Source organism: Nyctibius grandis, chromosome 1, assembly GCF_013368605.1.
Source record: "Nyctibius grandis isolate bNycGra1 chromosome 1, bNycGra1.pri, whole genome shotgun sequence".
NCBI lineage: Eukaryota > Metazoa > Chordata > Aves > Nyctibiiformes > Nyctibiidae > Nyctibius > Nyctibius grandis.
The window spans coordinates 26,364,389-26,388,122 of NC_090658.1; the positions used below are offsets into that span (position 1 = coordinate 26,364,389).

The following is a 23,734-nucleotide window of genomic DNA, read 5'->3' on the forward strand; positions in this document are numbered from 1 at the left end:
GCCAGGACTCTGCCCGAGGGCTCCAATTTCTGCTCTAGAAACAGTCATTGAGAGGAAGCTCTGAACTTTATTAGTATAAAGAATTTTTTTTTCAGTTCTTACAGCATTATAGACTAATGAAGAGAGGCTGAGAGAGCTGGGGCTCTTCAGCCTGGAAAAGAGAAGGCTCTGGGGAGACCTTCTAGCAGCATTCCAGTACCTGAAGGGGGCCTACAGGAAAGCTGGAGAGGGGCTTTTTACAAGGGCAAGTAGTGACAGGACAAGGGGGAACGGTTTTATGAAAGAGGGTAGATTTAGATTAGGTATTAGGAAAAAATTCTTTACTTGAGGGTGGTGAGACACCGGAACAGGTTGCCCAGAGAAGCTGTGGCTGCCCCCTCCCTGGCAGTGTTTAAGGCCAGATTGGATGGGGCTTTGAGCAACCTGGTCTAGTGGAAGGTGTCCCTGCCTGTGGCAGGGGGGTTGGAACTAGATGATCTTTAAGGTCCCTTCCAACCGAAACCATTCTATGATTCCATGTTACTTCTGATCTCCATGTAGCTACAGAAGCAGGAATAACCTAAATGCCATCTGACCTGCCTAAGAGACAGATCCTCTGTATACGCAGGGGAACGCTGCCCACGGCACGTTCGCATACACACTACTTGAGATAGAGCATCTTCCCAAACTGACCTATGGCCTGCAGTGTTTCACTACATGTTTTCTGGGCAAACCTCTACAATAAGGCTAGGGGAGGAGGAAGATGAGGCCCAGCAGAAATCCTTAATATTCAGACTGCTTTAATCTAAAAGGTAAAATCAAAAGCTCTAAATGAAATCACACTAAATCCTGGATCTTCTAACGTCTTACTGCTGAATCTTACTGAACGCTGCTGTAAGGGTGAAGTTTAGTGCTTTAGCGTGTACAAAGGTACACCATTCCCCCAAACCACCTTACATTATGTCAAATAATAAGAAAGTAAACTCAATCTCAACTCTGCTTGAAATTTATGTTGCTTATATCCCCATGTTTCTGTATGACCCAGCAGAAACTCCTCTGATGTTTAGTAAGGAGGGGCTGTAAACTGGGCTCTAACGTGGGACTCCGCAGGCTACTGCTGCTTTCCTTCCTGTAAGGTATGCACAACAGATTCCAGTTTGTCTCCTGGAGAAAAGAGTACCAGAATTAACTGAAAGCCAGATAATTCCAAATAGGATGGAAACATGGAATATTTTGGGGAAAAATGGTTTAGCAGTCGGTGATTGTAGCTTCTAGGTAGTCTGTCTTGAGAGCATCCATGGATTTGGCTGAAGCAAGTAAGCATGTTAACTGTACTTCAGTTACACTGAAGCCTGCAGGAGTTACTCCTATGTGTTGTTAATACCGCTGTCTGCCCATTCAATAAAACCAGTAAAGCTGACCGAGTTTACAGATAACCCCTTCTGGTGAGGAGCAAGCTGGCTTAATCCAGGTCATTCTACTGGCCTGGTTAACCGAGCAGCCCCCAGCAGACGTAGGGGAGCGGTAGTCGGCTGTGGCCCAGCAGCAGGAGCTTCCTTAGCAGGCTCTGTCAAAGCCAACACGTCGTGTAACAACACTGACTAAGATCTAACTATTTCCGACTACCAGTTTTTTTGGTGGAGTTGGCAGCCATGCTCTGTAAGAGGAAAAATATTGCCAATCCCTCCTACCTCTGTCAGAAGTATGGCAAAGGAGGTTTATTTGTATGTTGCAATAATGGTTGCTTATTGCCTTCTGCAGTTTGGCACTGGGAGCCAGCAGGAAGAGCAGGAGGCTTCGTTCAGAGCTGAACCATGAGGGCTCAGGAGCTTTTTGGGGACTGAACTTGGGCACAACTGCTGACATAGTGAACAGCCGGAAGCCTGTGCATTCATGTATGTGTTAAACACAAAAAGGGGAAATTACAGGAACTTGGTGGTAGTAAGAATATAGCTTGGATTTACACGCTGTTTGTATGCTCTTTCAAAAATCTGGCTATGCTAGTATTTCACACTACTTGTTTCAGTTTTGTTCTGCTTTTTAATGTTGCCTTATGAATTAAAAATGCATTAATCCTGCTCTTTTGTGACGCTCTGAATGCCAGCACTTGCTTCTGTAATCATTTATTCACACTTCTTTTGACAATAACAGGGATGGTTTTCTACCTGCTTGCAAGATTTGGGCCTGTAGCTTAATATCTACTGTCCCCCATTTTCCTTCATCCTGACTTCAGTTTCACCCTCAAAACCAATTATACTCCTAGGACTGCTGCCCCTTTTCTGCTTGACTCCTTCCTCCCCACACCGTGTGTGGCCTGCTTGGGCAGGATTTGGTGTTTAGGATTAAACTGTTTGTGAACTACTTAAAACATTGTGCTGCCATTCCCAAACGTGTCTTAGAAGACGTGTTCCCCAGGAGATTAACAAACACCTCGGCTTCTCTGTGCTGAGGCACAGGCAGCAAAGCAGCACTGACCTTGATATCCCCTGGGACTGGAGAACATGTAGCCACCCAGTGTGGTATGATAATCCTTTTCTTAAATTAGATCGCTCTTCCTCAGAGAACATGTAGCAACAACAGAAACATAATTTTTTAACGTTTCCAACTTACAGGCCGGATACAACACATTTTTCCCATTGCAGTCAAGAGGAAGAGGATGTAATGAAAGTCCGTTCCGTTTGGTATCAGGGGACCATACCAGTAACAGCTACAGATCAACCTCTACAATCTGTGTTGAAGTGTTTCTTCTGTTAGACAACTGCAGGCACGCTAACCCAGGGGCTTGGTAACGTACCTGGCAGACTCGGGCAGCGCTTAACGCCGTGACACAGATGGGGCCGCATTAAGGCAGTGTCTTCCCCTGAGAGCGGGAGCGGAGTGGGAAGAACGCCGTCCAGGGGACACCGGCAGAGCCCCCTCCAGTCGGCAGGCCCGAGCCCGTAGCCGTGACCCAAGCCCCTTCGGCCGCGGGAGCGCCGTAACCGGGCAGGCAGCTAAGCGTTCCCAGGCCGCATCCCTTTCTCGCAGCGGGGGTCCGGTGGGTGGGTGGGTGCCGAGTCCTCCTGGCACTCTGGAAGGTCTCCCCGCAGGTGGGACCCGCCGGTGAGCAGGCGGAGGGGCTCTCGCCTCTGCCGTGATGGGGGGAGCACCCGCCGCCCCCACTGGGCCGTTGGCAGCGGCTCCCCGGGCGGCCCGGGGCGTTACAGCCCAAACAAGCACCGAGGAAAGGGAAAGGCAGCGGGGAGTGCTGGACCTCGCTCCCTGAAGGCTCTCTTCACAGCTTTTCCACAACTCTGTTCTAAGTGAAACGCAATGGCTCATCGCTCCCTCGACTTACACATTTTAAACCAAGTTGCTAGCTGAACTTGCATGTCTGAAGTGAAATCACGTAACTTACACTGGAGCTTCTAGTTGCTAGCATGGTAACGTACCACCAGCAACGTTCTATTTACAGATTTCCTATGCAGCAGCGTCTTTGATTCCGGCAACAATATTGCAAAGAAAACCAAGGCAAAAAGCTTGAATTATTTGTAATCTGTTCTGCTGACCTAATTCTGTCAGCAGCCACGATTACACCCTGTCAGCAGAAGTCTGCTGCTGCTACCTGTGCATCTTCAGCACTTTGATCTGTGTGACATGTTCCAGAGACACAGGGTTTATAAAAGCTGCTTCCTTTATTTTAGAGAACTCTGCTAATCTAAACATAACGGATTGCTCGTTGCTAGCTTACTGCCTTCATTCGTCTCATTTATCAGCGCAGCACTCACTTCTATGCTTTTCTTCATCCCTGCTTTTTTACTACTTTTACCTTTTCCCTTGTGAGATGCCATTTTTTCATTTAAGTGTATGTTTTTAATTGGAATTAATGTATTGATCACAGTCAAATTGATCACCATCCAAATGCACAAACGGAGAGCTAAATTTGAAATCATTTTGCCATAAGTTACTCAGGCAGTGGAAATTACACCACGGTCTGAAGCATATAGCTTATGAAGTTGAATGCCAATTTATTTACTATATGGTGTTTTGTGGCATATAATAAAAAGAAAGATGCATAACTCTTCAGATACTGGCGTGAAATCAATGTGAAGGGTAAGAGAGGAGTTCATTTCTTCCTTCATCTCAGTCCATCCTTGCTTGATCTTCTCTGTTGCCTGTTCCTACACATCACTTCTTTCCTGGTAACTGCTGGCACCTATGCAAAGGCAAGTACCTTGATGTGCTATTTGCGTAAGTGTAGAGAACAAGAAAATAAGTACCAGTGAAAATAAAAAAGCAGAGCCATGACCACATACAGAGTTTGGCAGCTGCTGACTTAAAATATAAAATGATATTTTTATCACAAAAAAAACCCAAACTTTCTACTCACAGGCTACCTAATGAAACTGAAAGTTCCCTGCACAAGAACACGAGTACCTTTGGAGCTGGCCATTTCAGCAGGCCAGTTCAGCTGCAGCACTTTCAGGACAGGGCATGACTTTTTTGGTGCAAGAATGATGCTATTATCTTCTGAAGGGTAACACAATCGCCCTTTGAAGCTAACTGGAGATGGTATGCTGACTTATTGAAAGAGCAGAGCACGGCCATATTTAAGGTGACAGATTTTTAAAACTTCTTTATCCCTCTTTCTCTAGCATTAATGATCAACAAAAAGTTATTCAGGCAAATATTTTTTTACTTATGTATGCAAGTTGCTTGTTTGTTTACTCTTAAACAAAACTAATTTAGCTAAGAACAGAACTGCTGTGTGCTTTTGTATTAAACATCCATTCTCAAATAGCCATATTTAGCCTAATATTTTGCTGATGGAAACTAAGTTTAGAAACTGCTTTGCCACTACTTTTTTTTTTTTTTTTTTGCCAGTGTAAGCTGTGTTTTGAGTGATGGTGTTAAAAATCAAGCTGCAATTCTTTTGACAAGAAAATAGCTGATATGTTACTGGCACTGTAATTCCTTACACTGTGGTTGCTATAATGTATTGTTAATGTAAAAACCACTACAATGAACTTGGTATTCTTTAAAGAACTACCAAGCTTATGCACTGGAAAAATATGGAATATGGAGAGTAAGACAGCATCTCTTAAAATTTTAGTCTGTTTTGGTAGGGGAGAGGCATTTTAGAAAGATCCAAAGTATGCTAACCACATAAGTTCCCTGAATCCACCTGTATAGCAACAATAGCTCAAAAAACCCCAAACCCACAAATGCTTATGTAGAAGCACATACAACACAGTAGATAGCTTAGCTGACAGCTTGGTAGACATGCGTGTTCCAGCTTGTATGCCAGAAATGGAAAACTGAACGTGGAAGAAGGAGATGAAGACATAGCCCTGACCCTTCTGTGGACACCCAGAAAAATGGATACATTCTTCTCAGTGTTTCAAACCAGTTCTGCAGTACACCCCTGCCCAGTTTGTTGAAAATGGTTTGGAGAGAGCATACGAGGACAGGGTTTCCAACCCTTGATACCCTGCGTTGGGACAGGTTATTAAGTGTTTGAAAGTGAAGTAAAGGTACAGATTTGAATGAGATGCTAGAGAAAAGCGAAAAGAAATCTGCATTATGACTTTTTCTGCTTTTGGGTGGGTGCCAACATTAGGGAAGAATTGGCCAGTTTAAAATTGATCCTGTTTAAAATACTATAATTCATTTTTCTCCCAAGTAGTTACTGAACTAATCTATGTTTTTATGATGTTCTCTCTTGGATAATACAGAATGATTGTTTTGGTCTGAAAGTTTCATCACTGTATTTGATTTTTGATGGCAAACTAAACCTTCTGCTCTTTAATTTCTTAACAGCATGACCACCGCAGGCTAAAGCAGCTCTAACCAGTTCTAGGTATCTGAAGTTGCTGTACATGTTTGGAGTCTTCTTGGTGTTAGCTATGATGTCACTGTGTCTCCATAATGTAGGTATTTTAACCTTCTCTGAGCAAAAGTGAAACTTTTGTACTCTAATGGCCCTATGAATATTTTCAGTAACTAAAAACCCTATTGTTTTGAACTGGAAACATATTCTAATACTGAAGCAAAGAAGAGTTAATATTTACATGGCAGGAGGGGATGAAGATGAGTGATAATAATGTGCTGATGTACAAAAGACCTTGCATCAGCAGATGTGATACACTGCGTGCTTTTTGATACTATCAAGTGGCATTTTATTCAAGTAGAAAGCAGAAAACATGTACTTTTTATCGATCGTGTTTCTTCTAATTCAATAAACAGCATTTCCAAAGAAAGGTACTTTTTGTTAAGAGAACTAGGAATTTCAGATTGAACAGCGAGACAGTAATTTCTTTTTCAGAGAGAAGCAAAACCCCAGATCCCATAATGCTGTCCCCTTACCGTACAGAAGTATGTAGAAAAATGTTACAGAAGAGAAATGTTACATGTGCTGTGTTCACCTACCTGAACAAAGAAATTGCTTGTATCAAAAGTTTTTTTCATATTCTTACTGTAAATGAAATACCTCTCCGATTCCTACATCTTGGAAGAAACTGGGTCAGTTGAGGTATTGAGTATACACGGGCATGCATGGTACATCCATTCCCTGGTGCACTGATATGCTGTCATACACGCAGATCCTTTGAGGGCCTTAGTGATTTATCATGGTTGGCACATGAATGACCTTCAGAAATGTAACTTCTGCTTTTCACCACACAAACAGACAAAGGTGAATACTGGTTTTTTTTGTGGAAAAAAAACCCCTGAACTTGAAAAGACCACAGCAAACTAGTCAGAGGGAAACCTGAGGATGAACTGTTTAAATAGGAGCAAGAAATCTCCCCAACTTTTATGATAGGCAAGATATTTTTAAAAGCCAGTTGTGCTATTTTTGTGGCTGCAGACACACGGAAACTAGAGGAAGGGTGGCATTTCCTAATGGTGCTTGCTAGGAAAAGTCATGATCAGCATGTGAGGTTCTATTTCCAAATTTCTAATTGGAAGGGACAAATAGTAGACTCTGCCTGCTTTAGTGCAGTTTGATCTAAAACAATACCAGACTTGAAGCAGTTTCAACTACAACTTTATATTACACAAAGAGGAAAACTTTCTCATGTCACAACTTCCTGGGTAAAAGATTTCCCCTTGGACTTGCTTTATTGCCAGTGCTCCCTGGAATAACAGATAGATAGTAATTAATTTCCTGGCACATGAAATGCAGAGACCGGCAGGAAAAGCTTCTAAAGCAAGAAGCTTGCTGTATAGTCATATTAAAGCTAACATGACAATTAAGTTGTGGTGCTGGTATGATTAAGATTAACTGTAGAAACCAAAATCGAAGTAACATTCCAGGCGTGACTGATGACCCCCGGCATGTATAAGAAAGGGAAATACACGTTCTAGAGCACTTTGATGAAATGCTGAGAATAAATTCAGACTGCGTCTTTAAATACCTTACTAAATGATATAGAAATTACTGTTCACATTTTTATTTTTTTTTTTTACTGAAAGATACGGTCCTATAGCAAATGAACCCTGAGTATCTTGGAAATGCAGGGTAATTTAGACTGTTTTTAAGACATCTTTGATCCATAAGTAACAGGATTCTGCCACAACTGCCTTTGAGAGGAGCCTTCCTGACAATTTTTAAATGGTGAAATGGCTCGAAGAAAAGTAACTTAAGCGAATGCTCTGGATTTAGTTTTAGATTATTCTACAAACCTGAAAATTTTATAAACAGCTGTTATATTGTTTACATAATATATTGGTCTGTATATTTTTGACACCTAAAGTAGGCTGGCAGCTGTTAGTCACAAAGTATTTGTAGCAGGAAATCCACCTCCAGCTTACTGGCAGTCACCAAGGATTTTAAAGATTGAATGCACTCAAAACCCTGTCTATCTTCAGTGCCAATATTTAGCACAGTTCCTATTTAGATTGAGACAGTCTAACCAGGGATGGAATGAATAGGTTCACTGTCGTATCTGGCAACTGCTTTCATGATACTTTTCTTAGCATTTGCTACGACTCTGTGCGTTTCTGTAACAGCTTTACATTGCCATCTATTTTCTATGACCCTTGGGAAAATATTTTCTCATACTGGCAGATAATGCTAGACATCTACCCATACAAGCTTGAGGATGGTCATAAAGCAGTCTTCTAACAGTGAGGAACCATACTCAGAAAAGCATCATTTTCTTTCTGTTAATGCAAATAGTTTGGGTTGTCTGCCTTAGCCTTCAAATAAGGGAAAACTTTATCAAATATTTGCTCATTGGTCTGTCTGTGTTCTTGAGCATTTTCAGTTCTTTTCCATTAAAGATGTTCTGAAGTGCTCAGTGAGAGTATAGCAGCAGGCTAGAACCGAATACAGCTACGTGCAAAGGGGTAGAAGGAACTTGACTGGATTTCAGACCAGAGGTGTCTGTCCTTGAATGCTACAGATTACAGGGAAACTTGAATTGGGGGGAGGGAAAGCAAACATACTGAGGTTGAAGGTTTGTTCTCCATCTAGAAAGACAGAGCATGAGCTTAACCAAACATTTTAAAATCTCCTTTGAATGACTGACTTGGGTTAAACTTGTTTGCTAGATGGGACTAATGAAGTATCAGCCGGGGTGAGAGAGCAACAGGATTAAGAATGTGTGTCCTGATTATAGGTGAGACTGCAGGCTACTGGATATTGAAAGTCAAGCTTTGCTACTGCATGCTGTCAAGTCTTTTCATCCATCTTTCCTTTATAAAAAACACAGTGATATTGAACTGATCCTAAGGATTTAGTTCAGTTCCATGTCTGGAAACCTCTCCCTCCCTCCTTAAGGGGGAAGTGCTAGTTTACACACACAGTGATACTGGCAGTGGTTTGACTCTTTCAGATTCAAACTGGAGTTCTAGGAAGGTAGAAATGCTTTGCTGTGATGCACAGACCATCCCGTGTGGCATATGCTGCCTTTATTTCAGGGCATGAAAATGGTGATTCTGGCAATTTTGCTGTATGAATTCAAAAGTGGGCTCTTCATACAGGTATCATTTCAGCTTTGGATGTCTTACTCGTAAGAACACAATACAGCATGCTCCAATACTGATGTTTATAAATGGCATGAAGCATGGCATTTTTATTAACTTCCTCTAAAATTCAACTAAAATTTTCTGATTTAAAATCAGATGAGATGGTCAGTAGGTAGAAAGATGACTTGAGACAAGACCTAAAACAATAATTGGAGTGTTGTGTTGGTACTTGCTAAGAAAGGTGGCAGAAAAAGCAAAACTGGAGAAACACGTAGTAAAAGAATGGGAAAAGAAGTAAAGAATGAAATAGCTTATCCAACAAAATAGTTTACCCGAAGTTTTATAAGTGAGGATCAGGAACATGCTGTGAAAGTCAGAAGCCACATTAGGGGATGGAAAAAGATGATCAGCACAGTTACGGTGTTATGCAAATACATAACTAGAGATAAAGACAAAGGCGGCCGGTCACTAGCGGTGTTCCCCAGGGCTCAGTTCTGGGGCCGGTGCTGTTCAATATCTTTATAGATGATCTAGATGTAGGGATTGAATGCACCCTCAGCAAATTTGCAGATGACACCAAGCTGGGTGGGAGTGTCGATCTGCTGGAGGGTAGGAAGGCCCCACAGAGGGATCTGGACAGGTTAGATAGATGGGCCGAGACCAACGGCATGAGGTTCAACAAGAACAAGTGCCGGGTCTTACACTTCGGCCACAACAACCCCATGCAGCGCTACAGGCTGGGGGAAGAGTGGTTAGAAAGCGGCCCGGCGGAAAGAGACCTGGGGGTGCTGATCGACAGCAGGCTAAACATGAGCCAGCAGTGTGCCCAGGTGGCCAAGAAGGCCAATGGCATCCTGGCCTCTATTAGGAACAGTGTAGCCAGCCGGTCTAGGGAAGTGATCGTCCCTCTGTACTCGGCACTGGTGAGGCCACACCTTGAATACCGTGTCCAGTTCTGGGCCCCGCACTTCAAAAAAGATGTTGAGGTGTTGGAGCGAGTCCAGAGGAGGGCGACCAAGCTGGTGAAGGGTCTGGAGGGTCTGACCTATGAGGAATGGCTGAGGGAGCTGGGGTTGTTTAGCCTGGAGGTGAAGGGTCTGGAGGGTCTGACCTACGAGGAACGGCTGAGGGAGCTGGGGTTGTTTAGCCTGGAGAAGGGGAGGCTCAGAGGTGACCTTATTGCAGTCTACAACTACCTGAAGGGAGGTTGTAGTGGAGTGGGAGTCGGCCTCTTCTCCCAGGCAACTGGCGATAGGACAAGAGGACATAGCCTCAAGCTTCGCCAGGGGAGGTTCGGGTTGGACATTAGGAAGAATTTCTTTTCAGAAAGGGTTATTAGACATTGGAACTGGCTGCGCAGGGAGGTGGTGGAGTCACCATCTCTGGATGTGTTTAAGACAAGACTGGACACGGCAGTTAGTGCCATGGTCTAGTTGACATGGTGGTATCAGGGCAACGGTTGGACTCGATGATCCCAGAGGTCTCTTCCAACCTGATTGATTCTGTGATTCTGTGTGTATTGTTAGGCCTTAGGAAACCCCTAAATGTGAAGGGGAGGACAGAGGAAGCAGGGAAGGATCACAGTCTTAAAAGGGAGGAAGTTTCATACATGGAAAAATAAGGATGAGAAGTGTGGCCTACAGAGGTTAGTAGACAGCAGTGCTAGTAAATTATTGGTCTGTAACAGTCAGACTCTGCATAGGTCATTCTGCTTTTTTGAGGTGGAGATGATCTGTGATGGCAGTTAGCTATGGCTCTGTCAACACAGTTAAGGTCCAGAGATCCCTTTACGTGTACACTGGCTTTCCCCAACATATGATGAGGCTGGAAGCAAGGAATTCTCTGATAACGTACCTTTCCCAAGATGAAGTATCCCTTCTGCCAGGGGGTTGCTTACATGGGTTAATACTTTTTGCAGCTGTCTCCTAAGTCCGTTCCTGTTTAGGTCTGATAAATAAAACTCTGAGCCAACTGAAAAGCCATGCTGACTGGCCATTTAGCCAAAAACTGCAGGCTGAGAGGAGAACACCAAAGACAATAAAAGACAACCCCTTAATCTTACCGTGCATCAAACCAAGATGTGGAAGGACTTATATTGAGCACAGTCACATTTTGATGCTATATACAGCTTGAACTTGGCAGGTGGCTTATGCAAAACTGAAGCACGGAGGCATGGCAAATTTGAAGAAAATATAATATAGACATGAAAGAGGCTGTTTCTCCAAAGCACCAGCTTTATTTAACCAGGTCAGCTCACAGTTTCTTCCTTCACGTTATATAGTCTCTGACATGACTTTAAGAAAAGCTATTATGACTGAATACTAGGAACGAGGGGAAGGAAGAATAGCTTGAAACTGAAGAAAGCAAACACCTTGAAGGGAGAACTAGGCAGTGTATCTTCTCATAAGGGCTTTAACTTCCTTTTTTTTTTTTCTGAAGCATACTGTAGAAAGTGCACAGGCAGCTTCCTTTCTATCACAAGTGACAATGAGCTATACTGACTGTCTTGAAATGTCCCTCCCAACAGCGTTGGGCCTCTCTGCAACTAGAAAATGTAGACAACCTTCAAGCACAAGCTTGGTTTCTTGTCTTTCAACTATTTCACATTAAGATTGTCCATTTCTGTCTGATAATAACACTGGGCTTCTTTTCTTTTGTGATTGTATAAAACTTTGAGTGCTCTTGATAAGTATGATCCAGCCTCTCTGGTTATCTTGTCCTGTGACCCAGCTGGCTATTCCTTCTGTAAATTCTTTTAAGAGCAGTCAAATGAAAGCCACTCCCTTAATACTGAAGCAGATTCCTGCAGGTCTGTCCTTCCTGCTAACCTAGTAAAGGGAGAAGTGCTTAATACAATCTGAAGGTAAAGTTCATGATGGCTTTGAACCTAGTATTATCTCCTTTGATTCACAGTGAAATAACTTTCAAAGCAGTTGAGCACTCTTTTGCTATTTGTACTGGTTTTCCCCTCTAAGCATAAGCAGTGTCCAGCTAGACTGGGTTTATACAATAACCAAACCCAGCCGGTTTAGAGAAAGGCCTTTCCTTTCCCTGTCGTGAACTGAAACACTTCATGCACTGTTTGTCCTATCCACAATGACATTTTCTAGTATCCATTTGCTTTGCAACATGGTTCTACAAGCACTTCCTTAAGTTAGAGACGTAAGCCCATGGAAGTCTCAGATTTGTACTGTGATCACTGTGTTCTTCTGTCAGCAAGCAGTTACTAAGACTGGAAATGAGGCTACTGGAACTGCAGGAGCCTAGAAAAGTCTCAGCATGCTTCGGTGTCCTCTAAGATTGTGGTTTTTGACTTACTAGAAGTTAATATGCAAGCTGCATGTACAGCTGGGATTCAGTTACTTCAAAGGAGCTATAGCAAAAAATGCGTAACAATTTGGCATCCATAACATTAAACATTACACAAACATGAAGTGGATTTTGCAAGTATTTCAGAATTCAGACACTGTTTAGTATGAAAAGGAGATTGAGAATTTTTATATATATAAATACACTTATATATATAAATAAAGATAAATTTTACCTTTCTACAAACATATTATAGATGACCATAGTTCTTGATCACAGAGTACAGTCAAACTTCTTCACTTTACAGCTATTCAGTCTACATGTACCGGAGTATGATCAAGAATAACCCGATAAAACAGGAGTTTATGTAATTACTTTATAAGAGAACTTTTATTTAACAGTAGACTGTCTCAGTAAATTAGGTTGATAGGAGCAACTAATTTCAGCACTAATGGAGCCCAGTACCTGTTGAGTTCATGACTTGACTTCAGTTTCTTCTACTTGAGGTAGTGTATCCCAAACGGGTTCCTGAATGTGTTCAGGTATTTTCTCTATCTTAGTCTAAAAGGAAAGCAAAGCAACCATTTATTGTACTAACTAGTTAACATCTAACTACTTTGCTTTCTTTCCTCTGGTTTGAGATATTTATCAGATTAAAAGTGCCACCTAGTGGCGTTTTCAAGCAATACAGCCTCTTCACCGTTCAATACTTCGGAAAACATTCCTTTGAAACTACACACATTTCCTCTGCTGAATTTCTAAAGACTTCAGTAGTCATTGGTACTTCGTCAGGACTTACTCTTGTAACAGTTATTAATGTGAGATGGAAACTTACCTTTTTTACTTCCATGGCAACCCCTTCAGGTAAGTTTCGTTGAACATACTCCAAGTAAACTGCAGCAGTACTGCTTGTTAGGTATTTTAACTAAAACAGAAGTGATTTTTTTTAATGAACTACTATTATTAATACTTCAAACAGAATACAAAAAAAAAGAGTTTGCCCTAGCTTCTCTACTTCTTGCTATAGGACCAAACATCTTGCAGGAAGGCAGCTTCCATAATACCGAACAGAGGCAGTTAAGCTGTACACAACTCTCACACAAGTATGAAGTAGTTACTTCACTCCACAGAACTGCGCATACTGCCTGTGATCACATGCATTGATTATGATGGAAGTGGTAGATCTTAACACTGCAGGTCTAAGATGTGAGACGAAATTAATTACAGGTTATGCAAGAATTAGCAGCTTTTGTATACCGTCAAAGTTCAAGCGTGTCATAAATCCTGCAACTTCAGAATTCCACTGAATTCTTGATTTTCTAGTTTCTCCTGGATGGCAAAAATAGTGCTTACGGTCTGTGGGCAGCCATTTGTACTGCACTGATGTCTGGGGACTTAAAGCAAAGTCTCATTTTGCTAAGCACTGTGCAAATATACAGTAAGACGCCCAGGAGCCACAAAATGCTGGCAGTAAATCTTTCTTCTAAGAAAGTCAACCACAGCTGCATTCTAAACCGTACAGAAGTCTGTGTCATCAGCCACAGAGCTAGTGGTTTGTATACGCTTCCTTTCTTGTATTTCCCCCACGCAGCTTTAGTTTGCCACATGATGTTGTATAGGGCAAAAGTATGTGTGTTCACAAACATGAGACAAACTCACAAAGAACAGAACCCTTAGTGACTGGTAATGACAATGATTTAGCTGCGTCTTCTTCCCTTCCTGAGAAAGCTCCTATCCCACTGATTCTCAAAAAACAAGAGTATAAAACATATAAAGATAACCCTCAAGTCTATCTTATTTTTTAATCACTCTTTCAGCTGTTAAGATGATGGTCAAAATCAGCCTTTTAGTCCAAAAATTATGTAGGCTGTACATTCAGAATAACTTGTTACATTTGATGTACCTAGGTCAGCTGTTTTCTGCTATTCCTTGCATTCTCCTCCAGAACCCAAGTAAATAGGAAGTTTGTGTTCACTCCTGATATTAATGTCTTAGAACTGTGCACCTAGAACGTGGGGGTTTTTTTTTTTTACATCTTTCTTACCTCCAAACACAGGTAATGTGTTCTTATTTCATACTGAACTCTGTGCTTCTTGTAAATGTGCACAGATTTTAAAAGTGTAAATCGTTCTATCTTCTTTGGAGGGTTATGCCTGAACAAAGCACAAAAAGAACATTTTATGTAAAGGATGTTAACACAAATTATCTGAAAGATTACGATGAAATCCCTGTTCTTATTTGACATTTACAAGATCTACAAGGAAGTATTAAACACTGGTACAGTTTATTATTAACCCACATGGGCATGGTTAATACTCATGTATTAACCAGCACTAGTTCAGGGAAGCTAGAGACAATGGTACTTGGGAGTACTGCCAGTATCCTTCATGCAGTTAAAATGCATTTCTCCTATGGCAGTGCTGAGTGTAGAACTGCTGCTGCTTTCTCATCACTGTGCTGCCATCTAAGAAGTGTTAGATTTATTATCTGAGAAAAAATGTCAGATTACACCTGTTTCTTCCGAAAAAAAGAAAATACTTTTAAGCACAGAACCTGAATTACAGTAGATGACATAAGAAGGATCTGACACCACATCGCTCTAGAGATCAGTTACTTACACTTTTTCAATAGAGATGCCAAGTTCTTTAGCTGCAAGCACTGCAAAATATTCATAGCTGTCCAACACAGCTTTATCATGGCCTTTAACTAGAAGGGACAATCTCCTGTACAGTGTTTCTGGCTCATCTGAAATAGATACCTGCATTTTTAAAGAAAGGACAAGAGTTAGCATTCCATGTTCTCCTTAATTAATGCCCACACCGAATATTTTCTTAGCCAGTGTGCCCATTTGTAAAAGAGGAAAAAACCCACACACTGTTAGCTGCTTATTTTAGTTTATCTGCAAGAGGCTGGCAGTTCTCGCTCTTATCAGGGAAGGCAAAAGTGTGAAGAGATACCTAACTTCTGAACAGTTAGGTAAAATTTCTTGATCAGAAAAGGAAAGGGAATGCCAAATAAACATAAGGAGGACAACAGTAGCAAAGGCAAGAATGAAACTCATTGTGAAAGCAAGTCTGGAGCAGCAATATTTGTATTTTAAATAGCGGTGTGAGAACATTTGAAATTCTCAGACTTCACTTGGGGATGGACAGTAACTGGAACATTATAGACAGTAACCAGAGCTCTCACTTTACTAAGTCAGTTATAAGGCTACTTTCAACCGATTAGGCTTTCCCAGGCACATTATCCTTTCTCTTTGTCCAGGTACAAGTTTATGAGTTTCAGTTACAAGTTTATGATTTTCAGGTAGAGCTTCAACTTCTGATGGCCTAGGCTCACTGATCATCTGAAAAGCCTTGACGTGTCCAGGAAGCACTGATTTTCCCACAGGTTTACTCCCAGGCAGTTTAGCACTGTAAATCCAGCATGTACCAGACATGACAGGAAGGCTGGCTCTGGCACTGTAGATCTAATACTACCTATAAGATTTTGGCTTCCTTGCAGGTATTATACAGACTGAACACGTGTTTCTGAAGTTCTAGTCAAAATCAAGGCATTTGGATTCTAAAGGCAAGATATCCACCACACGGCTTCATGAACTTCCCACTTCAACAGCACTGGGGTCCCAGCTTCCAAGCCATAGACAAAGGCCTCAGGCTGGCTAAGCTGCTACAGGCACTGAACTGAATGTGGCCAAAAAGCTGGTATTTCATAGAGTTACAGCTGCATAGAGAAGGAAGAAAGTGACTAAGAGGCAATTATGAGCGCTGAAAAAAAGAAAAAAGATCTCAAATACCAATAATCTAAATTGTTTCTTTCTCTACGGCAAGTTTGACAGTTAAGACAGAACTTAAAAAAGCTACAATAAAGAAATTCAAGTTTTTCTGTACACCCTCTTTGTTACTAAGACAATATACAAAATTACCATTCGATAAAACACTTACCAAAGGATTAGTCTTAGGCTCCTGGGTATCAACATGGGATCCAGCCAGCCGTACTCTCATCAAGTCAGAGTGTCTAGAAATGTGGTAACGCAGAAAGGATAAAATAAGTTGTCAAAGTTGGATTTTTGAGGGAGCATGGAGGAGAAGTGGAAAGAAGGAGAGCCTTTTATACTTACGGAAGAAAACACTGCTTTTGCACAATTCTGCTTGCATAATTGACAGGAAAAGCTGATCCCTGTATAAAACAAATAGGTTATGGGTTGGTTTTTTTCCCCCAAACTGGGAAGTAACCAGTTAATACAGGTTTATTAAAGGTTACTTTTTTTGCGCACCAGAGCGTAACACATTCCTAGGCATTGATCTGCCAAAGTAGAAAGTTTGCTCTATCGCAAAACGCAGAAAGCAGGAGCATGGAAATGTATTTCAGCATACAATAGCACCTGAAGAAAGGAACATGTTAAGGGAACAATATAACAGTATTCACCTATTATTAACGAGGCACCTGAACAGAAATCACAAAGCATTTTTTTAGCGGAAAAATGTACTTTGTGTGGCATCAGATACCATTTCTGTATAGAATAATATTTTCTCCTTAGTTTTACTTTCATAGTACAATATGTATTAGTTTTGTCAAGTGGCAAGCCTAAGTAGGACTTGCTGTTGTAAAAGCAATTGAAAACAGTATCCTAGAAATGCAAAAATTCAACCGCTGAATTTAAGTTGAAATTTCTCATTTTTTCAGCAAAAAGTTCCTTGTGATTTTGAACACTTGTTCTTTTGAAAATAACATTCAAATAGAAACACTGCTAACAAGTAAATGAACCATATTTAAAAGACAACATGGTTTTTCCTGTGTTAAAAATGGAATACAACTGTTAATCAAGATGTAACATTACTGTCTTTCATACTAGAATAATCGCTCCCTTCTGAACATTATGTGGCTTCTAGCTTCCTTCCACTAATTCTCAATTCAGCAAAGTTACAGACTACTTGAGGGAGAAAAAAAAAAAAAAAAAGGAACCAGAACTTTCACTTGCTTAAGAGAAACTCAGGGCTGCAGCAGAATGCTGAAGCAAAATTAGCCACTTATCCAGCCCCTTGATACTCTTATTTAACAGGTGTTGGAGTCATAGCTTTAAGAGAGAAGACAGATACCCCACACATCAGTTATGTAGGTGACTGTATAATCAAAACATAAGAAAACAGCCAGAACTGACACTTTTCCAGGTAATCCTAATTTAGTCATTCATAGATATGCATAACTATATGATGCTATTAGGTCCCTAACCTTCTCCAGTATGCATTATATATTAATTATAGATCACCAGTGAATGAAGCTGTTTTCTGAAGTAATTCTGCCTCATTTGCTATTTATCCTACGAATTCTGCATCCAATAAGGAGGATGACTGCAGGAAGGGGCAGGAGAGTTGCCTGTTCAAAAGCTGACTGCTGTTTGGAGAGCACAGCTGAATGTCTCCCCTTAGGCAAGCCTTTCAAATCCAGATGTTCACAGATGAGCACTGGTGTTACCTTCTTAAGTGCATGACACGATAAGCAACTTTAGGAGCACTGAATATTTGCCACTATAGTTGATAACCATTTCAAAGTTCATGTTGGGAACTACTTGAGCCTTAATATCTAAAACTAAAGAAATACATCTGATAAAATTATCTTGATCTTTGCACCTCAGTTCTCTATCTCTGAAGTCTGAATACTGCCTCCCTTTCATTCAACGTCAATATGAAGTACACTAACTAACATCACCACCTGACATCACTTCAGGGAGCAGACAGGCCCATGAGCATAAAAGATTGTATCCAGTACAGGGCTTCAACTGTGTGTGCAATTATATGGCACAGAACTTGACCCCAGACGACAAATGCAAGACTATGGACTAGAATTGTAACACAACAGTTGTATCTGGTTTTGGTTTTTTGTGTGAATGCTGTCTCTGCTATGTATTCTTTTACTTCTAACTGCTTGACCTCGTGATACAGATTGATTATTTGCATGCAAAGATACATACACTCATAGCATATCATGTTATGTGGTTTTAAACAGAAAAAAATCAGTCTTCATGTAATAAAGAGAAGTAAAACAAAACATCATGAAACAGCAGAGTTCTATCCCACATACTAAACTCTGCAGCCTTTACAATATTCTATGATTGTACATATTATTCCCACTACATGCTGTCTCCTTTTGTTACTAATTATGCAGGTATGCAATAAGTCAAAAGTTTTTGTAAAATAAAACTAAAGGTGCTCTGTGCAAATTTTGACAAAATGATACGCTGAGTACCCCAGGTAGCAAAGATGGCATTCAGCAGGCAGTAAAGTATATTTTAACAGCTTCCTCCATTCTCTGATTTAAATATACTTGATGCACTCTTGCTAATGGCCATCACAGAAGGTGGAAAAGACACTGAGGCTGTAACATAACAGAATTAAATTTCTTGTGTGAAACAAGGCCTTGCACAAAACAGAATTACCCCTCTTCTAAAGCAAAACGGCCTTCACTTTGTTTGGCTGAGAGATTCTAAAGTATTCAGGAGGAGACAGATGCCTGGAAGGTGAGCAAGTCCAGAGCACAGCACATACAGAGAAGAGGAGAGTTTAGGGCTTCAGAAAATGAACAGGAAAGCCCCAACATCAAATTTTCTCAACTTGAGAGAAAGCAATCACTCTTTCTAAGTCGAAACCAGCAGAAAACATCGGTAGCATAAAAATTTTCTTACATTCTAACTTAAAAGATTTGAAACTTTAAGACTAGAAACAGACTAGGCACATGATCTCCAAATCGTCTATTCTTCATCACCCCTCACACCCAGAGCAATCGCCGCAAAAGCAGGACTGCAGCTCTGAGGACCCGCTACGCCAGTGACGGCGGGCAGAGACACAGCCTCACGCTGTAACGTCCCAACCCTCTCGCAGCCAAAAGGATGCCACTCGAGATGTCCCCAGCCCGCGGGAGCGCCCTGAGCACGGCAGGACGGTTCCAATACAGCTCGCACCGGGGATGCGATGCCGGGGTTTGCACAGCGCCAGGCACCAGCCGCCAGCCGTGCGTCTGAGCCAGCTCCCTCCACTCTCAGGAGTGAAGGCACCGAAGGAAAGGAAGATGAGGAGAAGGAGAACGGGGGGTTCGCCCGCCCCTTCTCCCGCCACACACCCCACCTGACAGAGCCGCCGCCACAGCCACCCCGCCGCCATCTTGTCTCCGCCCCAACCCGCGGCCCGGAAGGAGAAGAGCGGCCTCATCCGCCACCCGACCGAAAAGCACCCGCGCTGAGGCGGAGGCACTGCGGCACCGTCGAGCAGGGCTGCGCTTGGGGGTGGGCAGAGGAGGTGGGCGCTCCCAACTCGTCTCCCCACCCCCGTCCCCGCCTGGCCCCCCCCGCGGTGTGACGGCTCTCCTTCACCTCCGTGCGCCCCCAACCCTTTCCCGCCCACGGCGCCCCCGTTCCCCCTCACAAACGCTCTCCGTTTCCTTTTCCAGGAGAAAAAGTTTCCTTCCTCCACGGCCAGAGGGAAGAAAGGGGGAATTGCTCATTTCTCCCAGCCCGAGCGTAAGGCAGGTGACATTCATTATTTTTTTGCAGAAGATGAGGTAAAGGAGGTTTCTTCATCTTTCTTCCCCTCTCCGAGAAGGCTTTTTACCACAGCTCGTTCTTACGAAGAATAGTTATGTCCACCCAATTGTATACAGAGGTGAATACATGAAGGTGTTGTTTTTGGGGTTTTTTTTGCCTGGAACGATTCAGGAATCCTTTGAAAAACAATCACCCATGAACTTAGTTTTCAACCTTCTCCCCCTCTTAAAAATACTTAACAGTATATAGCCTGTTAGCAAAACCCAGCCAACTATATTTTACCAAAGTACAAAAAATGACTGGAAATGTCATATAAACCCCTTTCTTTTTACACATACAAATAGCAGTTAATATATTATTACACAGGTTCTGATCAGTACCAAATATTTAACGGGGGGAAATAAACAACTACTACTTGATGCCACTAAGCCCTCCTAACACACACATCGAGGTAGGTAGTAACCTGAAATTAAGCTGTGGGCAAGTCAAATGCTAACAGCAGGAACCTGAAACCAGCATAGATCACAAGCTATATCAAATGTAGATTGTTTTATTTTGTAACTTCCTCTTCCAGACTTACAGTCTGCTTTTTAAACTAAAGCACCTAAAATATTTACAACCATCTTCTAATAAAATAACAGTTAAATACTGAAAATAAGATTTTTCTCATAAAATATGTTTTCTATATGTACAGGTTTTATCAAAGAGGACTTAAGTTCAATAGTGAACAGTTTTCCATCATCAACCATCAGCAAGAAAACAAGTTTTCTGAAATAAAACTGTCCAACTTATATACAAATAGGCAGAACAGCATCTGTTCAACATCAGCCAATGTAACAATAATAATGAAGTCAATGTTTGAGGCCCGAATCGTGTACTGCTTAAGAAAGGTGCATTTCTTCTTTTCCTTTAGGAGTAACTCTTTGGTTATCATTGTTCTATTCTTGGCTGTACAATAAAACAGCACCCAACTGATGTTACAGAACCAGGCATATATATGTGTATATATATTTATATATACTAGGTTTAGCACAGATACCTGTCCCGTTGTTGCTAGAAAAGTTCCACTGTAGATTCCTTAATATAGAGCTGCTCTTCAGAATCAAGCCCACAAGTTTCTACTATATTTCACTCTGTTCTTCAAGCAGAACTCTCACTGACTTCAATTTTCACTTTGCTTAAACACTCAAATTTTTTCCCACCATTAACAGGGGAATCTGAAAACATGTTTCCATTTTCCAGTGTAGCAGCCTTTCTCAGAAAGGTCCTTAAAAGTTCAAGAAGATATAAGTTTGGAAGAGAAAGAGTTGACTCTGCCAGCTTGTTCTAACACAGGCTCCCAAAAGCCAACACAAGTTAGCACCCACAAAAGCCTCCACTTTGCAAACCACTAAGACTTGCACAATCTACAAAATTTATTATCAGTGGATCTAGTTGGCAGCATACAGCTGAACACCCAGTCTGCTGAACAGGGGTTGCATGGTCTCTGTGAAAGTAACACGTCACAGCACAGACAGGAACTGCTGGAGAGTGTGCTGACTGGCAGTTCGGGAAAGAAAAGGTGGCTGCTGCCTGATCTCCTGAAACTCACAGGTACAGTAATTGAGAACATCATCCCTTATGTAGCAGAGGGAGTGAAATTCCACCCGCTGGTCAAAAACAACTAAAAAAACCTCTGGAACAACCCCCAAAAACACTAGAACAAACCACGTACGCAGGAACTTCAGTAACCGGAAACCGAGAAGTGATTTCCATTCTCCTGAAGGGTTAATTCTTCAGTATCAGAACATTCGACCTTAAGTAGAAACTTCAGGTCATTTGGATTCGCATATTTGGCTTTGACAGAGAAGGCACCTCTCTGCCAATGAGTCCGACTGGTTTTGAACTTGTGTGGTCCGGTACTCCTACACAAAAGTGCCATGGTTTACCCTCATTTTGCATAGTTATACAAGGAGGAAAGTAGAAAATTAGATCCACCATCTCTCAGATTCTGCTTAAGATGCCAGGAATGTGGCAAAAAAAAAACCAAACAACAAAACAAAACGCAACCCATTAAAAAAACCAAACCACTCTGAAATCTGGAAGATCTGAAATCAGGCTTATAAAATACTTTATAAAGTTAGCAATACTCTTCTACTGTGCAAAATTCACAAGAAAATCAGTGTTGCTACCTGTGAAAGCTCTAAAATCAGTATTCATGTTCTGTAATTAAAGGTCCACTCAACCTAACTCCCATTCTTCCTTAATTCTTTAATTCTGCAAGGTACAATTCTTTTGCGATCCTGTTTACTCAGGGAACCAAATTAAATTTACATAAATGGTGTGAGACATCCAGCATGTAGATTTGAACCTAAGGGAGGAGAAACAGTAATTAAACAGCAACGTCAACTCACCTTTGGAGTATGTTTTACTAAATAAACAACAGTTGAATTTGATGTAATGAGGAGGACTGAAAATGGCACAAGAATAACATTTCATGCCTACAAGTAATAACTAACATGCTGAAGGCATATACTCCATCCATCTCTGTTCCATGGGCAAGAATGTCTCCCTGTATTTGCCTGGTGAGAGAGCAAGCTCCTGCATTGCTCGAGCATACGCTCTCCTAAAGCCACTGAGATGGCTATTCAACAGTGTGATTTATTGTCACAGCAAAATATATTTCCAGTGCAATCTGATTACCAAGGCAGTGTTCCTGATTCAGTGTTCCCATCAGATGATGAGAACCACAGTACAATCATCTTCTTTCTTCAATCCTTGAATTAGGTCATCGTAAAATCAGCAGATCAAAACCTTGCTAAAATGGAAGCTCCAAAATATACAGTGTAACCAATGCCTTTACAAACTGCCTAACATGTATGCATTTAAGGCAAGACAGAACTGAAAGAGCACTGCAATACTACGGATGACACAGTCACTCCTGTAATTATTTCACAGTTAAATCAGATTTTTTTTTCCTCCACCTCCCTTAAAATGACAGCACAAAGACACAGAATGTAATCATCTCCTTAACAGAGATGACATTTAGTCTCTAGAAGATGCTGGAAGTGATCCAGTATAGGCAAAAAAAAAATGTTCCATCAGAAGTGTGTGAAGATCATCCTTGCAACTGGGGTAAAATGAAACTTGGAAGAGTTAGAGACTAAAGATCCTACTGGGAACGTCTGGAGGGAAGTGACAGCAGAACAGTGAACTTCTGTAATTAGTGGCCTTGGAAGTTATCAGCAGAATGAGCTCAGATAAAAACACCTTATAAGAATATTTGTACCAACTATTTATTTTTCCCCCCAAAACACAAATTAATAAAAAAAAGGGAAAAAAGCAGATTTCTTTTTTTTCTAGACCTGGATAAAAGAATTATAATTTTCAACAGGTAGTTTACAATCAGTGGGGAATAAACAAGCAGTCCAGGTTTCCTGATTGATCCATTCAGGGTGTGCTCAGTAGCTGTCTTTATCAAATGACTTTATTTACAACTCAGCATCATCCTGCAGTAGATCTGCATCTTCATCATCCAGTAAAAGGTCAGCATTCATGACTTCATTCTCTTCCATGACATCACCCAGCTCCTGAACAACGTCGTCGTCAATGTCACCGACATTTTCAACACGTTTAACCAAACTCATGTGATCCAGAGGGATCAAACTATGCCCAACCGGCCCAGTAGTTCTCGCAATAGTGGCTGCCATTTCTGCTGCCACAGCAGCTTTCTGAGCCTTCTGCCTTTGCTGTTCTTCTTGTTGTCTGTGAGTCTTCATATGAGCATTGCGGCTTTTGATTTTGAAAAATACCCTAAATTTTAAAGGGAAAAAAAAAGCAGATAAAAATGCATTGCTTTTGATGAAGTGAGCCAAAAAAGACTCAACAACCTATCAGTACATTTGCTTCCTTGTCCTGAAATAGAAGTCAGTGAAGTCTGCAATGCCATGGTGAGAATTTCAGGGACAGACTACCAGA

The 23,734-nt window shown here is 41.5% G+C and overlaps 2 protein-coding genes across 7 annotated transcripts in view; both read right to left on the reverse strand.

Moving 5' to 3' along the window:
* Window positions 1–3,997: 3,997 nt before the first annotated feature.
* Window positions 3,998–19,444, reverse strand: MRPS10 (mitochondrial ribosomal protein S10). 2 transcript variants are annotated; one of them, XM_068399888.1, is made up of 8 exons: window positions 19,362–19,444; window positions 16,361–16,419; window positions 16,185–16,257; window positions 14,859–14,998; window positions 14,285–14,393; window positions 13,076–13,165; window positions 12,706–12,801; window positions 3,998–4,174 (listed from the first exon to the last, which is right to left on the reverse strand). In XM_068399888.1, the coding sequence occupies exons 1-7, from the start codon at window positions 19,395–19,397 to the stop codon at window positions 12,715–12,717; spliced, it is 594 nt and encodes a 197-aa protein (XP_068255989.1). In that variant the 5' UTR covers window positions 19,398–19,444; the 3' UTR covers window positions 3,998–4,174; window positions 12,706–12,714. The 2 variants fall into 2 exon arrangements, with proteins under 2 accessions (XP_068255989.1, XP_068255980.1); XM_068399879.1 differs by lacking the exon at window positions 3,998–4,174 and having other exon boundaries at window positions 12,603–12,801; window positions 19,362–19,443.
* Window positions 19,445–23,027: 3,583 nt separating this feature from the next.
* The window catches only part of TRERF1 (transcriptional regulating factor 1), a 100,651-nt gene continuing 99,944 nt past the window's right edge, over window positions 23,028–23,734 (reverse strand). For all 5 annotated transcript variants that reach the window (XM_068399867.1, XM_068399850.1, XM_068399859.1 and 2 more), the window contains one exon: window positions 23,028–23,569. In XM_068399867.1, the coding sequence (XP_068255968.1) occupies window positions 23,248–23,569 (322 nt within the window). In that variant the 3' untranslated portion in view covers window positions 23,028–23,247. The remainder of the gene's footprint in view (window positions 23,570–23,734) is intronic.

Bases quoted from the DNA above. Each gene is read 5' to 3' on its own strand.
- MRPS10 (XM_068399888.1), bottom strand. From the start codon at position 19,397: ATGGCGGCGGGGTGGCTGTGGCGGCGGCTCTGTCAG. The intron at 16,420-19,361 runs GTGGGGTGTGTG...TGTTTTATACAG, and splicing joins TGTGGCGGCGGCTCTGTCAG to GGATCAGCTTTTCCTGTCAA. The intron at 13,166-14,284 runs GTAAGAAAGATG...CTTCTGTTTTAG, and splicing joins CACATTACCTGTGTTTGGAG to TTAAAATACCTAACAAGCAG.